Raw genomic sequence first — 12,429 nt, 5'->3', positions numbered from 1 at the left:
TTTACTCAGTAGCCAATAGCCTAAAATGAAATTTTAATTTCGCTTGTTCACATAATTTTGGGTTTTTTTTTCCCCTTCTCTGTTCTGACTTCTCTCAGTCGAGCCTTGGCGACAGGAAAAGAAAAAAAAAAAAAAGGCGTATTTCTCTTCATGCCCCTGTCTCACCCCAGTAAAAAGTAGGAGAAAAAGAATACACAGATTAAAACAGAATTGTATTATACATTCACTTTTGAGTTATCAGGTGAACTTAATTCACTCCAGAACAATCACAGAGACAAAGACAGGCAAGCTGGGTTTTAGGCTCTCACCCTTGACACTCCAAATTGTGCTGGGAGTGGCCAAGGCTTTGTTAGAAATGGCCCTAAGGGTATATACACTGCCTCAGCTGCCTTGGGCTGCATGCCCTGGGCTCCTCCACCAGGGCCAGCCCCAACAGGTCTTTAGTTCGAGGTAGAGGTTCTGCTGTTATTTCCCAGGTGAGCTAGAAGCAGGTGAGTAGCAAGCACTCTCTAAGACTGCTTTTTATTGTGTGGTGACAAGTTTCACAATTGTGCTGATGATCCGGGATCCTCGAGGACACGTACACAGATCAATGCTTGGGTTTTTAATTTTATCCTGGAGAAGCTGATCAAGTTCGCAACGAAGCTCCTTTACCAGTTCAGCCACCTAAAATGAAAGCTACAATATAAGCAGTGCTTGGAGGAACAGGCCGGATAGGTTATTGGAGGGAAATACCCAAGTTATGATTACCATTATTTAGATTTCTGGTACTAATTTTAACTCCATTAGGAGCAAAAACCCTAAATACATTTTCATTTTGTAATAGACTAAATGAGGTCCATTGTAAAAAAGTGCCTCTATCACATCTCATCTAAAGAAAAGATTCGGGCCAGGCGCAGTGGCTCACGCCTGTAATCCCAGCACTTTGGGAGGCCAAGGCGGGCGGATCATGAGATCAGGAGTTCAAGACCAGGCTGGCCAACATGGTGAAATCCTGTCTCTACTAGAAATACAAAAATTAGCGAGTTGTGGTGGCATGCGCCTGTAATCCCAGCTACTCAGGAGGCTGAGGCAGGAGAATGGCTTGAACCCAGGAGGTGGAGGTTGCAGTGAGCTGAGATCGCGCCATTGCACTCCAGCCTGGGTGACATAACGAGACTCTGTCCCCCCCGCTCCCCAAAAAAGAAAAGATTCAGTCTGGAAGTATGGCTTTTATATAGTGTTCTCCATATTAAAGTTTGGTCAATTTTTATGATTTATTCCACGAGGAGAAGCAGGAAAACGGGGAATTAAAAGTGGTAGAGAGGGCCGGGCCCGGTGGCTCACGCCTGTAATCCCAGCACTTTGGGAGGCTGAGATGGGCAGATCACCTGAGGTCAGGAGTTCGAGACCAGCCTGACCAACGTGGAGAAACCCCGTCTCTTAGTACTAAAAGTACAAAATTAGCTGGGATGGTGGTGCATGCGTATAATTCCAGCTACTTGGGAGGCTAAGGCAGGAGAATCGCTTGAACCTGGGAGGTGGAGGTTGCGGTGAGCCAAGATTGCGCCATTGCACTCTAGCCTGGGCAACAAGAGCGAAACTCCGTTTCAAAAAAAAGAAAAAAAAAAGGAAAAGAAAATTTACTGATCACTGATCACTCCACTGCAGACCTTGTTGTCTCAAAAAAAAAAAAAAAAGGGTGGTAGATAGGCTGGGCCAGGTGGCTCACGCTTGTAATTCCAGCACTTTGGGAGACTGAGGTGGGCGGATCACCTGAGGTGGAAGTTCGAGACCAGCTTGACCAACATGGAGAAACCCCATCTCTACTAAAAATACAAAATTAGCCAGGCATGGTGGCACATGCCTGTAATCCCAGCTACTCGGGAGGCTGAGGCAGGAGAATTGCTTGAACCCGGGAGGCAGAGGTTGTGGTGAGCCGAGATTGCGCCATTGCACTCCAGCCTGGGCAACAAGAGCAAAACTCCATCTCAAAAAAAAAAAAAAAAAGGGGGGCCAGGCTCAGTGGCTCACGCCTGTAATCCCAGCACTTTGGGAGGCCGAGGTGGGCGGATCACAAGGTCAGGAGTTTGAGATCAGCCTGTCCAAATGGTGAAACTCTGTCTCTAATAAAAATACAAAAATTAGCCTGGCACGGTGGCTCATGCCTGTAATCCCAGCACTTTGGGAGGCCAAGGCGGGCAGATCACCTGAGGTCGGGAGTTCAAGACCAGGCTGACCAACATGGAGAAACCCCGTCTCTACTAAAAATACAAAATTATCCAGGCATGGTAGCACATGCCTGTAATCCCAGCTACTCAGGAGGCTGAGGCAGGAGAATCGCTTGAACACAGGAGGCAGAGGCTGTGGTGAGCCGAGATGGCACCATGGCACTTCAGCCTGGGCAACAAGAGCGAAACTCCATCTCAAAAAAAAAAAAAAAATTAGCCGGGCTTGGTGGTGTACACCTGCAGTCCCAGCTACTCAGGATGCTGAGGCAGGAGAATTGCTTGAACCCGGGAGGCGGAGGTTGCAGTGAACCGAGATTGTGCCACTGCACTCCAGCCTGGGTGACAGAGCAAGACTCCATCTCAAAAAATAAATAAATAAATAAGTGGAAGATATTAGATGAATCAAAAATCTCTGTAGCTTTGGGATATACTGTATGCTTTTATGGCATTTTGCTTATGCTGATGTTGTGGCACTGTAGACATCTTCCCAGCATCTGTTTCGCCCCTTCCCCAATGTATGGGAAACATACAGTTTGGACCCTGCTCTAACTCAGGTTCACACTGTGAGCCCTGCCAGGGTGAATGGCTCAGGTACTCCAGGTCTTCAAGTTCAGGACATCCCTTTGGTCACAGGGATTGGTTTAGGAGGGGAGCTTTGATTGAGCTTGTAGGCAAGAAAGTTTCTGGCTCTTCTTCTGGACCATATGCTGCATACATGTGATGCCAGGAGCTATTGCAGCCCTTTCGATACCACTAGGTTAACCACGTTTTTGTCACCACTGAACTGCTAAATCAAACCAACATTGCCTGGCCTTCTTGACCTGGACTATCCAGTAAGGTAGCCACTAGTCACAAGTGGCTTATCTAATGTCTATATGAAATGTGGCCAGCCCAAACTGAGATGTGCTGTGAATATAAAATATATACCCGATTTTGAAGACTTAATATGAAAAGGTAATGTAAACTATCTCGATAATTTTATATTGATTACATGTTAAAATTAAAACATTTTGGATGTATTAGGTTAAATAAAATATATTAAGATTAATTTCATCTATTTCTTTTTACTTTTAAAAATGTGGCTACTAGAACAATTAAAATTACATATGTGGGTTACATTATATTTCTGTTGGACACTGCTGCTCTGGACTTTAAAGTTAAATATGCCAATCAATTTCTTTTAATGTTTGAGTTGGCATATCTGCTTCTTGTAGCATAAGAATTCTAACAGATGCAGATATCAAAATGAAATTTTATTTATTTCTTTTTTTGGGACAGAGTCTCACTCTGTCACCCAGGCTGGAGTGCAGTGGTGCAATCATGGCTCACTGAAGCCTCGACCTCTTGGGCTTGAGCAATCCTCCCACCTCAGCCTCTGGCAGTTGGGATTACAGGTGTCCGCCTGAAGTTTTACCTATCTATCTATTTATTTATTTATTTGAGACGGAGTCTCATTCTGTCACCCAGGCTGAAGTGCAGTGGTGCAATCTCGGCTCACTGCAACCTCTGCCTCCTGGGTTCAAGTGATTCTCCTGTCTCAGCCTCCTGAGTAGCTGGGATTACAGGCGCCCGCCACCACGCCCAGCTAATTTTTTTTTTTTGTATTTTTATGTATTCATTTTTTTGAGATGGAGTTTCCCTCTTGTTGCTCAGGCTGGAGTGCAATGGCACAATCTCGGCTCACTGCAACCTCTGCCACCTGGGCTCAAGAGATTCTCCTGCCTCAGCATCCTGAATAGCTGGGATTACAGATGCCCATTACCACACCTGGTTAATTTTTTAAAATTTTTAGTAGAGATGGGGTTTCACCATATTGGCCAGGCTGGTCTCGAACTCCTGACCTCAGGTGATCTGCCCACCTTGGCCTCCCAAAGTGCTGAGATTACAGGCGTAAGCCACCGCACCTGGGTGAAGTTCTGTTTCTTAAATATGTACTCTCCATGAAATGTTTTTCACAGAGACTCCATATAGGGAATAATTGAGACCTGAGAATAAATGAAGAATTCAGACCCATTATCTTTTTCTCAAAATGGTAGTGGTGGAATCAGGGTGGTTTTTATTTATTTATTTTTGCTTCTCTGTATTTTCTGACTTTTCTTTGGTGAACATCTATTATTTATATAACAATAAGGAAGGTCCAGCACCCTCACTTTACAGCTTCTGTCCTAGCCTTTTATACCAACCCCAGCCCGTACCAGACTTCCCCTCACAGTGTGCTTTCTGGAACTCTTACTAGGGCTCCACTCCTGGCTTCACTTCAGCCTCACTCTTTCTTAGTGTCCCATTGTAGACCATCATTCACTTTTTTTTTTTTTTTTGAGACGGAGTCTCGCTCTGTTGCCGAGGCTGGAGTGCAATGGCACGATCTCGGCTCAATGCAACCTCTGCCCCCTAGATTCAAGCGATTCTCATGTCTCAGCGTCCTGAGTAGCTGGGATTACAGGCACCCACCAACATGCCCAGCTAATTTTTGTATTATGAGTAGAGACGGGGTTTGACCATGTTGGCCAGGCTGGTCTCGAACTCCTGGCCCCAGATGATCTGCCTGCCTCGGCCTCCCAAAGTGCTGGGATTATAGGTGTGAGCCACTGGGCTCGGCCACTGTCATTCATTTTTAATTAGCTCTGTTACCTTGGTCCCTAGAGGAATGCCCTTGACTTCATAACTTCATATTGTCAAAGCGCCTCATGGCCTGAGCCTCATAAAACAGACCAATTCTGCCTTTACCTGATGGGAAGCAGCTACAAAACGGATCCAACCATCATCCAGGGAGACAACGAACTCTCCTCTTTGAAGCTGCACATTCACTTGGCCTCCTCCAAACAAGACCAGCGGGTACACAGACACCATGCTGCAGTCTCGGATGAATACTCGACTAGTTTTTATCTTCTCGTGGTACAACAGGTAGGGGCTGTCAAAGTGTCTCACCTGTAACAAAAAACCTCAGATGATGACAGTGATGTCACTGGCAACAAAAAGGGAACACCCCCCCAGTCCCATGGATTTAAATACTGCCTATTAATGACTCCCCAAATTTATCTATAGCCCGTGACTTTCCTGAGCTCCAGATTTGCAGTATAACTATTGACTTGCCATCTCCTCTTGGACATTTAATACATATCTCACACTTGTGTTAAAAAAAAAAAATGCTTTTATTTTTTAAATTTTTTTGTAGAGATAGGGTCTCACTATGTTGCCCAGGCTGGTCTCGAACTCCTGGGCTCCAGCAATCCTTCTGCCTTGGCCTCCCAAATTGCTGGGATTACAGGTGTGAGCCACTGTGCCTGGCCCAGATGGAATTCTTGATTCTTCTTCCTTGCAGTGTTCCCTATCTCAGGAAATGATGCTCCCATTCACCCAGCTGCTCAGGCCCCCAATTTAGGAGTCATCATTGACTATTTTTTTTCCCCTCACACCATCTACACTGTCACTAAGTCTAGTCAGCTCTCTTTTCAAAATACAAAATGCCTTGACATATTCTCACCACTTCTACAGCTACCAAATTTTTTTTTTTTTTGAGACGGAGTTTTGCTCTTTTTGTCCAGGCTGGAGTGCAATGGTGTGATCTCGGCTCATTGCAACCTCTGCCCCCTAGGTTCAAGTGATTCTCCTGCCTCAGCCTCCCAAGTAGCTGGGATTATAGGTGCCTGCCACCATGCCTGGCTAATTTTTGTATTTTTAGCAGAGACAGGGATTTCATCATGCTGGCCAGGCTGGTCTTGAACTCCTGAACTCAGGTGATCTGCCTGCCTTGGCCTCCCAAAGTCCTGGGATTACAGGTGTGAGTCACCACACCCAGCCTTTTTTTTTTGAGATGCAGTCTCGCTCTGTCACCCAGGCTGGAGTGCAGTGGCATGATGTTGGCTCACTGCAGCCTCTACCTCCTAGGTTCAAGTGATTCCCCTGCCTCAGCCTCCCAAGTAGCTGGGACTACAGGCTTGCACTATCACACCTGGCGAATTTTTGTATTTTTAGTAGAGATGGGGTTTCACCATGTTGGCCAGGCTGGTCTCAAACTCCTGACCTCAAGTCATCCGCCCGCCTCGGCCTTTCAAAGGGCTGGGATTATAGGCACCCAGCTACCAATTTAGTACAAACCATTGTCATCTCACAGAAACCACTGTGATGCCTTCTTGAGTGCTGTCCCCACTTCTAGTTTTGCATTTTTATAGTGTCTTTTCTACCCAGCAATCAAGGTGATCTTTTAAAAACATAAGTCTGGCAGGGCGTGGTGGCTCACGCCTGTAATCCCAGCACTTTGGGAGACTGAGGCAGGTGGATCACCTGAGGCCAGGAGTTTGAAACTGGCCTGGCTAACATGGTGAGACCCCGTCTCTACAAAACTGCAAAAATTAGCTGGGAGCGATGACGCATGCCTGTAATCCCAGCTACTCAGGGGGCTGAGGCATGAGAATCGCTTGAACCTGGGAAGTGGAGGTTGCAGTGAGCTGAGATTGTGCCACTGCACTCTAGCCTGGGTGACAGAGAGAGACTCTGTCTCAATAAATAAATAAAATAAAAATAAAAATAAAAACAAAAACAATAAGTCCAATTATGGCTCAAAACCCTCCAATGGTGTCCAAGGATAAAAATCTCAAGTCCTTGCCATGGCTACCAGGTCCACCCAGCCCTACCCCACCCCTGCCTACTCGTCCCCGTGCATCTCCCACCACTCTCACCCTTGATCATCCCTCTCCACTGGCCTCTTCATGCATTTCCTGGAACACACCAAATACACTCCCACCTTGTGATGTTTGCACTTATGTCCTCTGCTGGAATGTTTCTCCTTTCTCTCTATCTGCATGACTTGCTCTTCATTTAGGATTTGCTCAGTTGTTTTCTCATCCCGGAGTTCTTCCCTGACCACCCCACGTGCAGGGCCCCTCTCCTGTCACTCTCTGTCTCTCTATCCTGCTCTATTTTGCTTTATAGCATTACCTGAGATTCTGTTTACTTATGTATTGCCTGTCTCCCTCACTAGAACATAAGCTTCTTGAGGGCAGAGACTGTGTCCATCTAGTTTCTTCCACTGTCCTCAACAGCCTACAACAGTGCCTGGCACAGATTAGGCGCTAGTAGATATTACATGGATACATGAACGATTTGGATTCTCAAAAGAGGAGTAGTTCTTTCTTGAGAAACATGCAAAACAACAACAACAAAAAGTATATATAAAAAAGGAGGGGGTGTGGAGCTAACTCAGGCTTCTGGTTCCTAACAGGCTGAAAGGGCAGATGACCTCCTGACCCTCAAACTCCTCTAAGCTTAAGGAAATCCTTTCCAGGCTTTGTGAACATGGTCCTCAGTAGTTCCAGAGGATAGAGCAGCCTGAATGTTTCAAATTTGGTGACAAGGTATAGGAAGGGCCATGTAAGGAGTCATGTGAGAGTGTGTGGTACACTCTGGATATGAAGATTTAAGCAGAGAATTGACATAGCCTAATTGATGTTTTGTAAAGGTAATTCTGGCAGCAGTAGAGTAGTAGAAGAAGGTTGGAGACAGAAAGCACCAGATGTAAGATTATTATAGAATTTCAGGCAAATGATGTTTGGGGTTTGAGCTAAGGAAGTGGCAGTGGGGATAAAAGGCAAATCTTAGAGATGTCAAAAAGGAGGCATTCTTGGGACCTGGTGACCAACTCAGTTGGCATAAGAAAAGAAGTGGGAGTCTATGTGACTTCAGGGTTCTGGTTTTGATGGTATCATTCCACCAAGACAGCACAGAAAGAGAAGAGTGAATTGGGGATCATGAGTTTGATTTTTCAGCTTTTATGTTTGAGATGACTAAGAGACTTCTAGCTGATGTTTTCCAGCAGGAGAGCTCAGAAAAAAACTGCAGGTCTGGAGAGACAGATTTGGGGTCTGCATCTGTGTGTAAGTGGCAGTTGGGATGTGTAAGTGCTGTTGTGCCTTTGGTGGTTCAGGAAGAGGGCATGATGGTGAGAGAATAAGGACAAAGGATAGAACCACTGTTTCAGAGCAAAGGAAGATAAGCTAATAAAGGAGGTAGAGGGGATGAATAGAGAGAGAGAAGAAAGTGATATTTCAGAAGCAAAAATAACATCAAGGAGAATTTCAAGAGGAAGACAGATTAGCAATGTCAAATACCATGTGAGAGGTGGCATGATGAGGACCAAGGGATGACACTGGCTTTGACAGCTAAGAAGTTATTTGTTACTTCTGATGGGTTTAGTGAAGTGGTGGGGGCAGAAGCCTCACAGTGGCAGGCTGAGAGCTGAGGAAGTGGTATGCAAGAATAGGTCATTCATTTCCTTTTAAGGCACAGATTCAGTGATGTAATTAGCTCATGACTTCAATTACCATTGCAAAGAAACAATTTTATATCTGAAAGCAGGCTTGAGTACTTTTTGGTATTCAGTAGAATTTTCTTCAAATGGAAATAGTCTTTCCAGAAATAGTCCAATTTCCAGTCTGTTTATTCTTATTCAATCTTCCCTCAGTCAGTGGTACTGCTGGGGACAGCAAGTGATAGAACATGGTGTGGCTGAATTTAAGGAATTGCATTTCCTACCCTAGGACGACCTGTAAACATTAAGTATACTCCACCATTCTGACCTGATAGTTCACTGATGAAGGGTGAATGTGTACATATCCATCGTTCTTGGTGACAAACTTCAACTCAGCTGATTTTGGTTGCATTCTGACAGCTCCAGTACTGGTCTTCTGAAATTTTCCTTCTGGGCTTTTCACCTAAACAACAAGTATTTGTAAAAATAGACATATAATATATATATTCTCATAGAAAGTATCTCTTGGCACAAAAGCACAAAACCAGTCTTGCTCAGTCTTGCTTGAATAGCTTTCCTGTTTGTTCCCTTTCTTTCTTATTTTGTTTCCTTCTGAAAGCAGAACAAGCACATGCTTTTTTTTTTTTTTTCCACCAAGAAGTATGAATATAGGTGCAGTGGCTCTGGGTGACTATACCACATTGAGGCCATGTGGGAGAAAACTGTATTGATATTTTCGGTCTGTACTGATGATCAGGTGCAGTGACCCAGCTGATGACACTGGACCAGAGATCTGAGTATCCCAATCCCAACACATTTCTTGTTTTGTTTTGTTTTTTTTGAGACCGAGTCTCACTCTGTCTCTCAGGCCAGAGTGCACTGGTGCGATCTCGGCTCACTGCAACCTCCGCCTCCCAGGTTCAAGCAATTCTCCTGCATTAGGCTCCCAAGTAGCTGGGATTACAAGTGTGCGCCACCACACCCAGCTAATTTTTGTATTTTTAGTAGACATGTGGTTTCACCATGTTGGCAAGGCTGGTCTTGAACTCCTGACCTCAAGTGATCTGCCTGCCTCGGCCTCCCAAAGTGCTGGATTACAGGTGTGAGCCACTACAACCGGACCAGTAAATATAATTTTTTTTTTTGAGACGTAGTCTCCCTCTGTTGCCCAGGCTGGAGTGCAGTGAAGCGATCTGGGCTCACTAAAAGCTCCGCCTCCCGGGTTCACGCCATTCACCTGCCTCAGCCTCCCCAGTAGCTGGAACTACAGGCGCCTGCCGACACACCCGGCTAATTTTTTGTATTTTTAGTAGAAATGGGGTTTCACCATGTTAGCCAGGATGGTCTCAATCTCCTGACCTTGTGATCCACCCGCCTCGGCCTCCCAAAATGCTGGGATTACAGGTGTGAGTCACTGCGCCCGGCCTTTTTTTTGAGACGGAGTTTCGCTCTTGTTGCCCAGGCTGGAGTGCAACGGTGCAATCTCGGCTCACTGCAACCTCCGCCTCCTGGGTTCAAGTGATTCTCCTGCCTCAGCATCCCAAGTAGCTGGGATTACAGGCATGCGCACCACGCCTGGCTAATTTTGTATCTTCAGTGTAGAAGTGGGTTCTCCATGTTGGTCAGGCTGGTCTCGAACTCCCGACCTCAGGTGATCTACTTCCCTCGGTCTCCCAAAGTGCTGGGATTACAGGCGTGAGCCACTGTGTCTTGCCTTTTTTTTTTTTTTTTTTTTTTTTGAGATGGAGTCTTGTTGTGTCACCAGGCTGGAGTGCAGTCGCGCGATCTTGGCTCACTGCAACCTCCGCCTCTCGGGTTCAAGTGATTCTCCTGCCTCAGCCTCTTGAGTAGCTGGGACTAAAGGTGCACGCCACCACACCCAGCTAATTTTTGTATTTTTAGTAGAGACAGGGTTTCACCATGTTGGTCAGGATGGTCTCGAGCTCTTGACCTTGTGATCTACCCACCTCAGCCTCCCAAAGTGCTGGGATTACAGGCGTGAGCCACTGCACCCAGCCAGTAAATATCATTTTAATCTTCTCTTCCAAATTTATATTTATATATAGAAAAAGAAAAACATAAACACATAAATAAAATAGCTTGAAAATGATGTATTTTCAATGATGTCTTGAAAATAAACATGTCTTGAAACTAAAATAGAATCTTTTTTTATAGCCTACTTTTTTAAACTTAATATATTAAGAACATTTTTCCATGTTGTGACATATTTTCCTAAAACATAATTTTTGATGGATATATAAGACCTTGTTGTAAGAATTTATAATAATTTAACCAATAAATACCCTGTTTTTTCAAATTTAGATTGTCTGCAAATATAAAGTGCTGAAATGAATATTCTCCTAGCTGTATCTTTGTGTATATATGCAATTGTTTCCTAATAACAAATCCCTAGGAATAAAACTGCTATCTAGAAAGGGGGTATAAACTTATATTCCCACCCAGAGTAAGAGTACTCATTTTGGGGGGTTCATGACAGCACCAGCATTATATTATTTATTTATTTGCATTATTATCAAACAACTACTTATTTATTTTAATCTATTTTTGGTAGAGATGGGGTCTTGCTATGTTGCCCAGGCTGGTCTTCAATTCCTGGCCTTACGCAGTCCTCCCACCTGGGCCTCCCAAAATGTTGGGATTGTAGATATGAGCCACCTTACCTGGCCTATTTTTAATTTTAGGGATAGGGTCTCTCTGTGTTGCCCAGGCTGGAGTGCAGTGGCTATTTACAGGCACAGTCATAGCTAATTGTGGCCTTGAACTCCTGGGCTACAGTGATCCTCCTATCTTAGCCTCCCAAGTAACTGAGATTACCAGTGCATGCCACCACATCTGGCAGTATTATAATTTTTAAAAAGTTTTGCCTATTTATTATTTTTTGAGACAGTGTCTCACTCTGTCACCCCGGCTGTAGTGTAGTGGCACAATCACGGCTCACTGCAGCCTCAATTTCCTAGGCTCAAGTTATCCTCCCATCTCAGCCTCCCGAGTAGCTGGGACTACAGGCATGTACCACCATGCCTGGCTAATTAAAAACAAATTTTTTTTGTAGAGACAAGGTCTCACTCTGTTGCCCAAGCTGGTCTCAAACTCCTGGCCCCATGTGATCTTCTCACCTCAGCCTTACAAAGTGCCACGAGCCACTATGCCCAGCCCAGTTTTGCCAATTTAAAAAGTAAAAAGAGGCTATTTCTTTCTGTTTTTTTTTTTTTTTTTCTTTTTTTTTTTAGACGGAGTCTTGCTCTGTCACCCAGGCTGGAGTGTGGTGGCGCAATTTCAGCTCACTGCAACCTCTGCCTCCCAGGTTCAAGCGATTCTCCTGCCTCAGCCTCCCAAGTAGTTGGGACAACAGGCACCCGCCACCATGCCTGGCTAATTTTTTTTTGTATTTTTAGTAGAGACAGGGTTTCACCATATTGGCCAGGCTGATCTTGAACTCCTGACCTTGTGATCCACCCTCCTCGGCCTCCCAAAGTGCTGGGATTGCAGGCGTGAGTCACCGCACTCGGCCTTCTTTGCTGTTTTATTTTGCATTTCTTCTTGCTAGTAACACTGAATATAATTTTTGTGTATGTATTATCTGTTCAGTCATGTCCTTTGCCCACTTTTCTATTAGGTTCTATTAGATCTTTTATTTAGTCTTTATTTATTTATTTTTTTGAGACGGAGTCATGTTCTGTAGCCCAGGATGGAGTGCAATGATGCGATCTCTGCTCACTGCAACCTCTGCCTCCCAGGCTCAAGCTATTCTTCTGCCTCAGCCTCCCAAGTAGCTGGGATTACAGGCACACACCACCACGCCCAGCTAATTTTTGTATTTTTTAGTAGAGATGGGGTTTCACCATGTTGGCCAGGCTGGTCTCAAACTCCTGACCTCAGGTGATCTGCCCACCTTGGTCTCCCAAAGTGCAGGGATTACAGACGTGAGCCACCGTGGCTGGCCTTAGTCTT

General features: G+C 45.0%; 1 protein-coding gene across 11 annotated transcripts in view; it reads right to left on the bottom strand.

Annotated features, from left to right (window-relative positions):
* DHX57 (DExH-box helicase 57) overlaps nucleotides 1–12,429 on the bottom strand; it is a 78,599-nt gene continuing 66,170 nt past the window's right edge. For 5 of the 11 annotated variants that reach the window (XR_010149575.1, XM_515423.9, XM_009442352.5 and 2 more), the window contains 3 exons: nucleotides 8,786–8,920; nucleotides 4,938–5,138; nucleotides 1–666 (listed from right to left, as the gene is read on the bottom strand). Coding sequence is in view for 9 of the 11 variants with exons in the window: in XM_515423.9 (XP_515423.2) it covers nucleotides 523–666; nucleotides 4,938–5,138; nucleotides 8,786–8,920 (480 nt within the window). In the remaining 2 variants the exon portion in view is untranslated. Of the gene's footprint in view, nucleotides 679–4,937; nucleotides 5,139–8,785; nucleotides 8,921–12,429 lie in introns of all 11 variants that reach the window. The other 6 variants (XM_054678351.2, XM_063789983.1, XM_063789985.1 and 3 more) reach the window with 3 other exon arrangements.

Source organism: Pan troglodytes, chromosome 12, assembly GCF_028858775.2.
Source record: "Pan troglodytes isolate AG18354 chromosome 12, NHGRI_mPanTro3-v2.0_pri, whole genome shotgun sequence".
Lineage (NCBI taxonomy): Eukaryota > Metazoa > Chordata > Mammalia > Primates > Hominidae > Pan > Pan troglodytes.
This window is presented reverse-complemented; position numbering and strand designations above follow the sequence as displayed.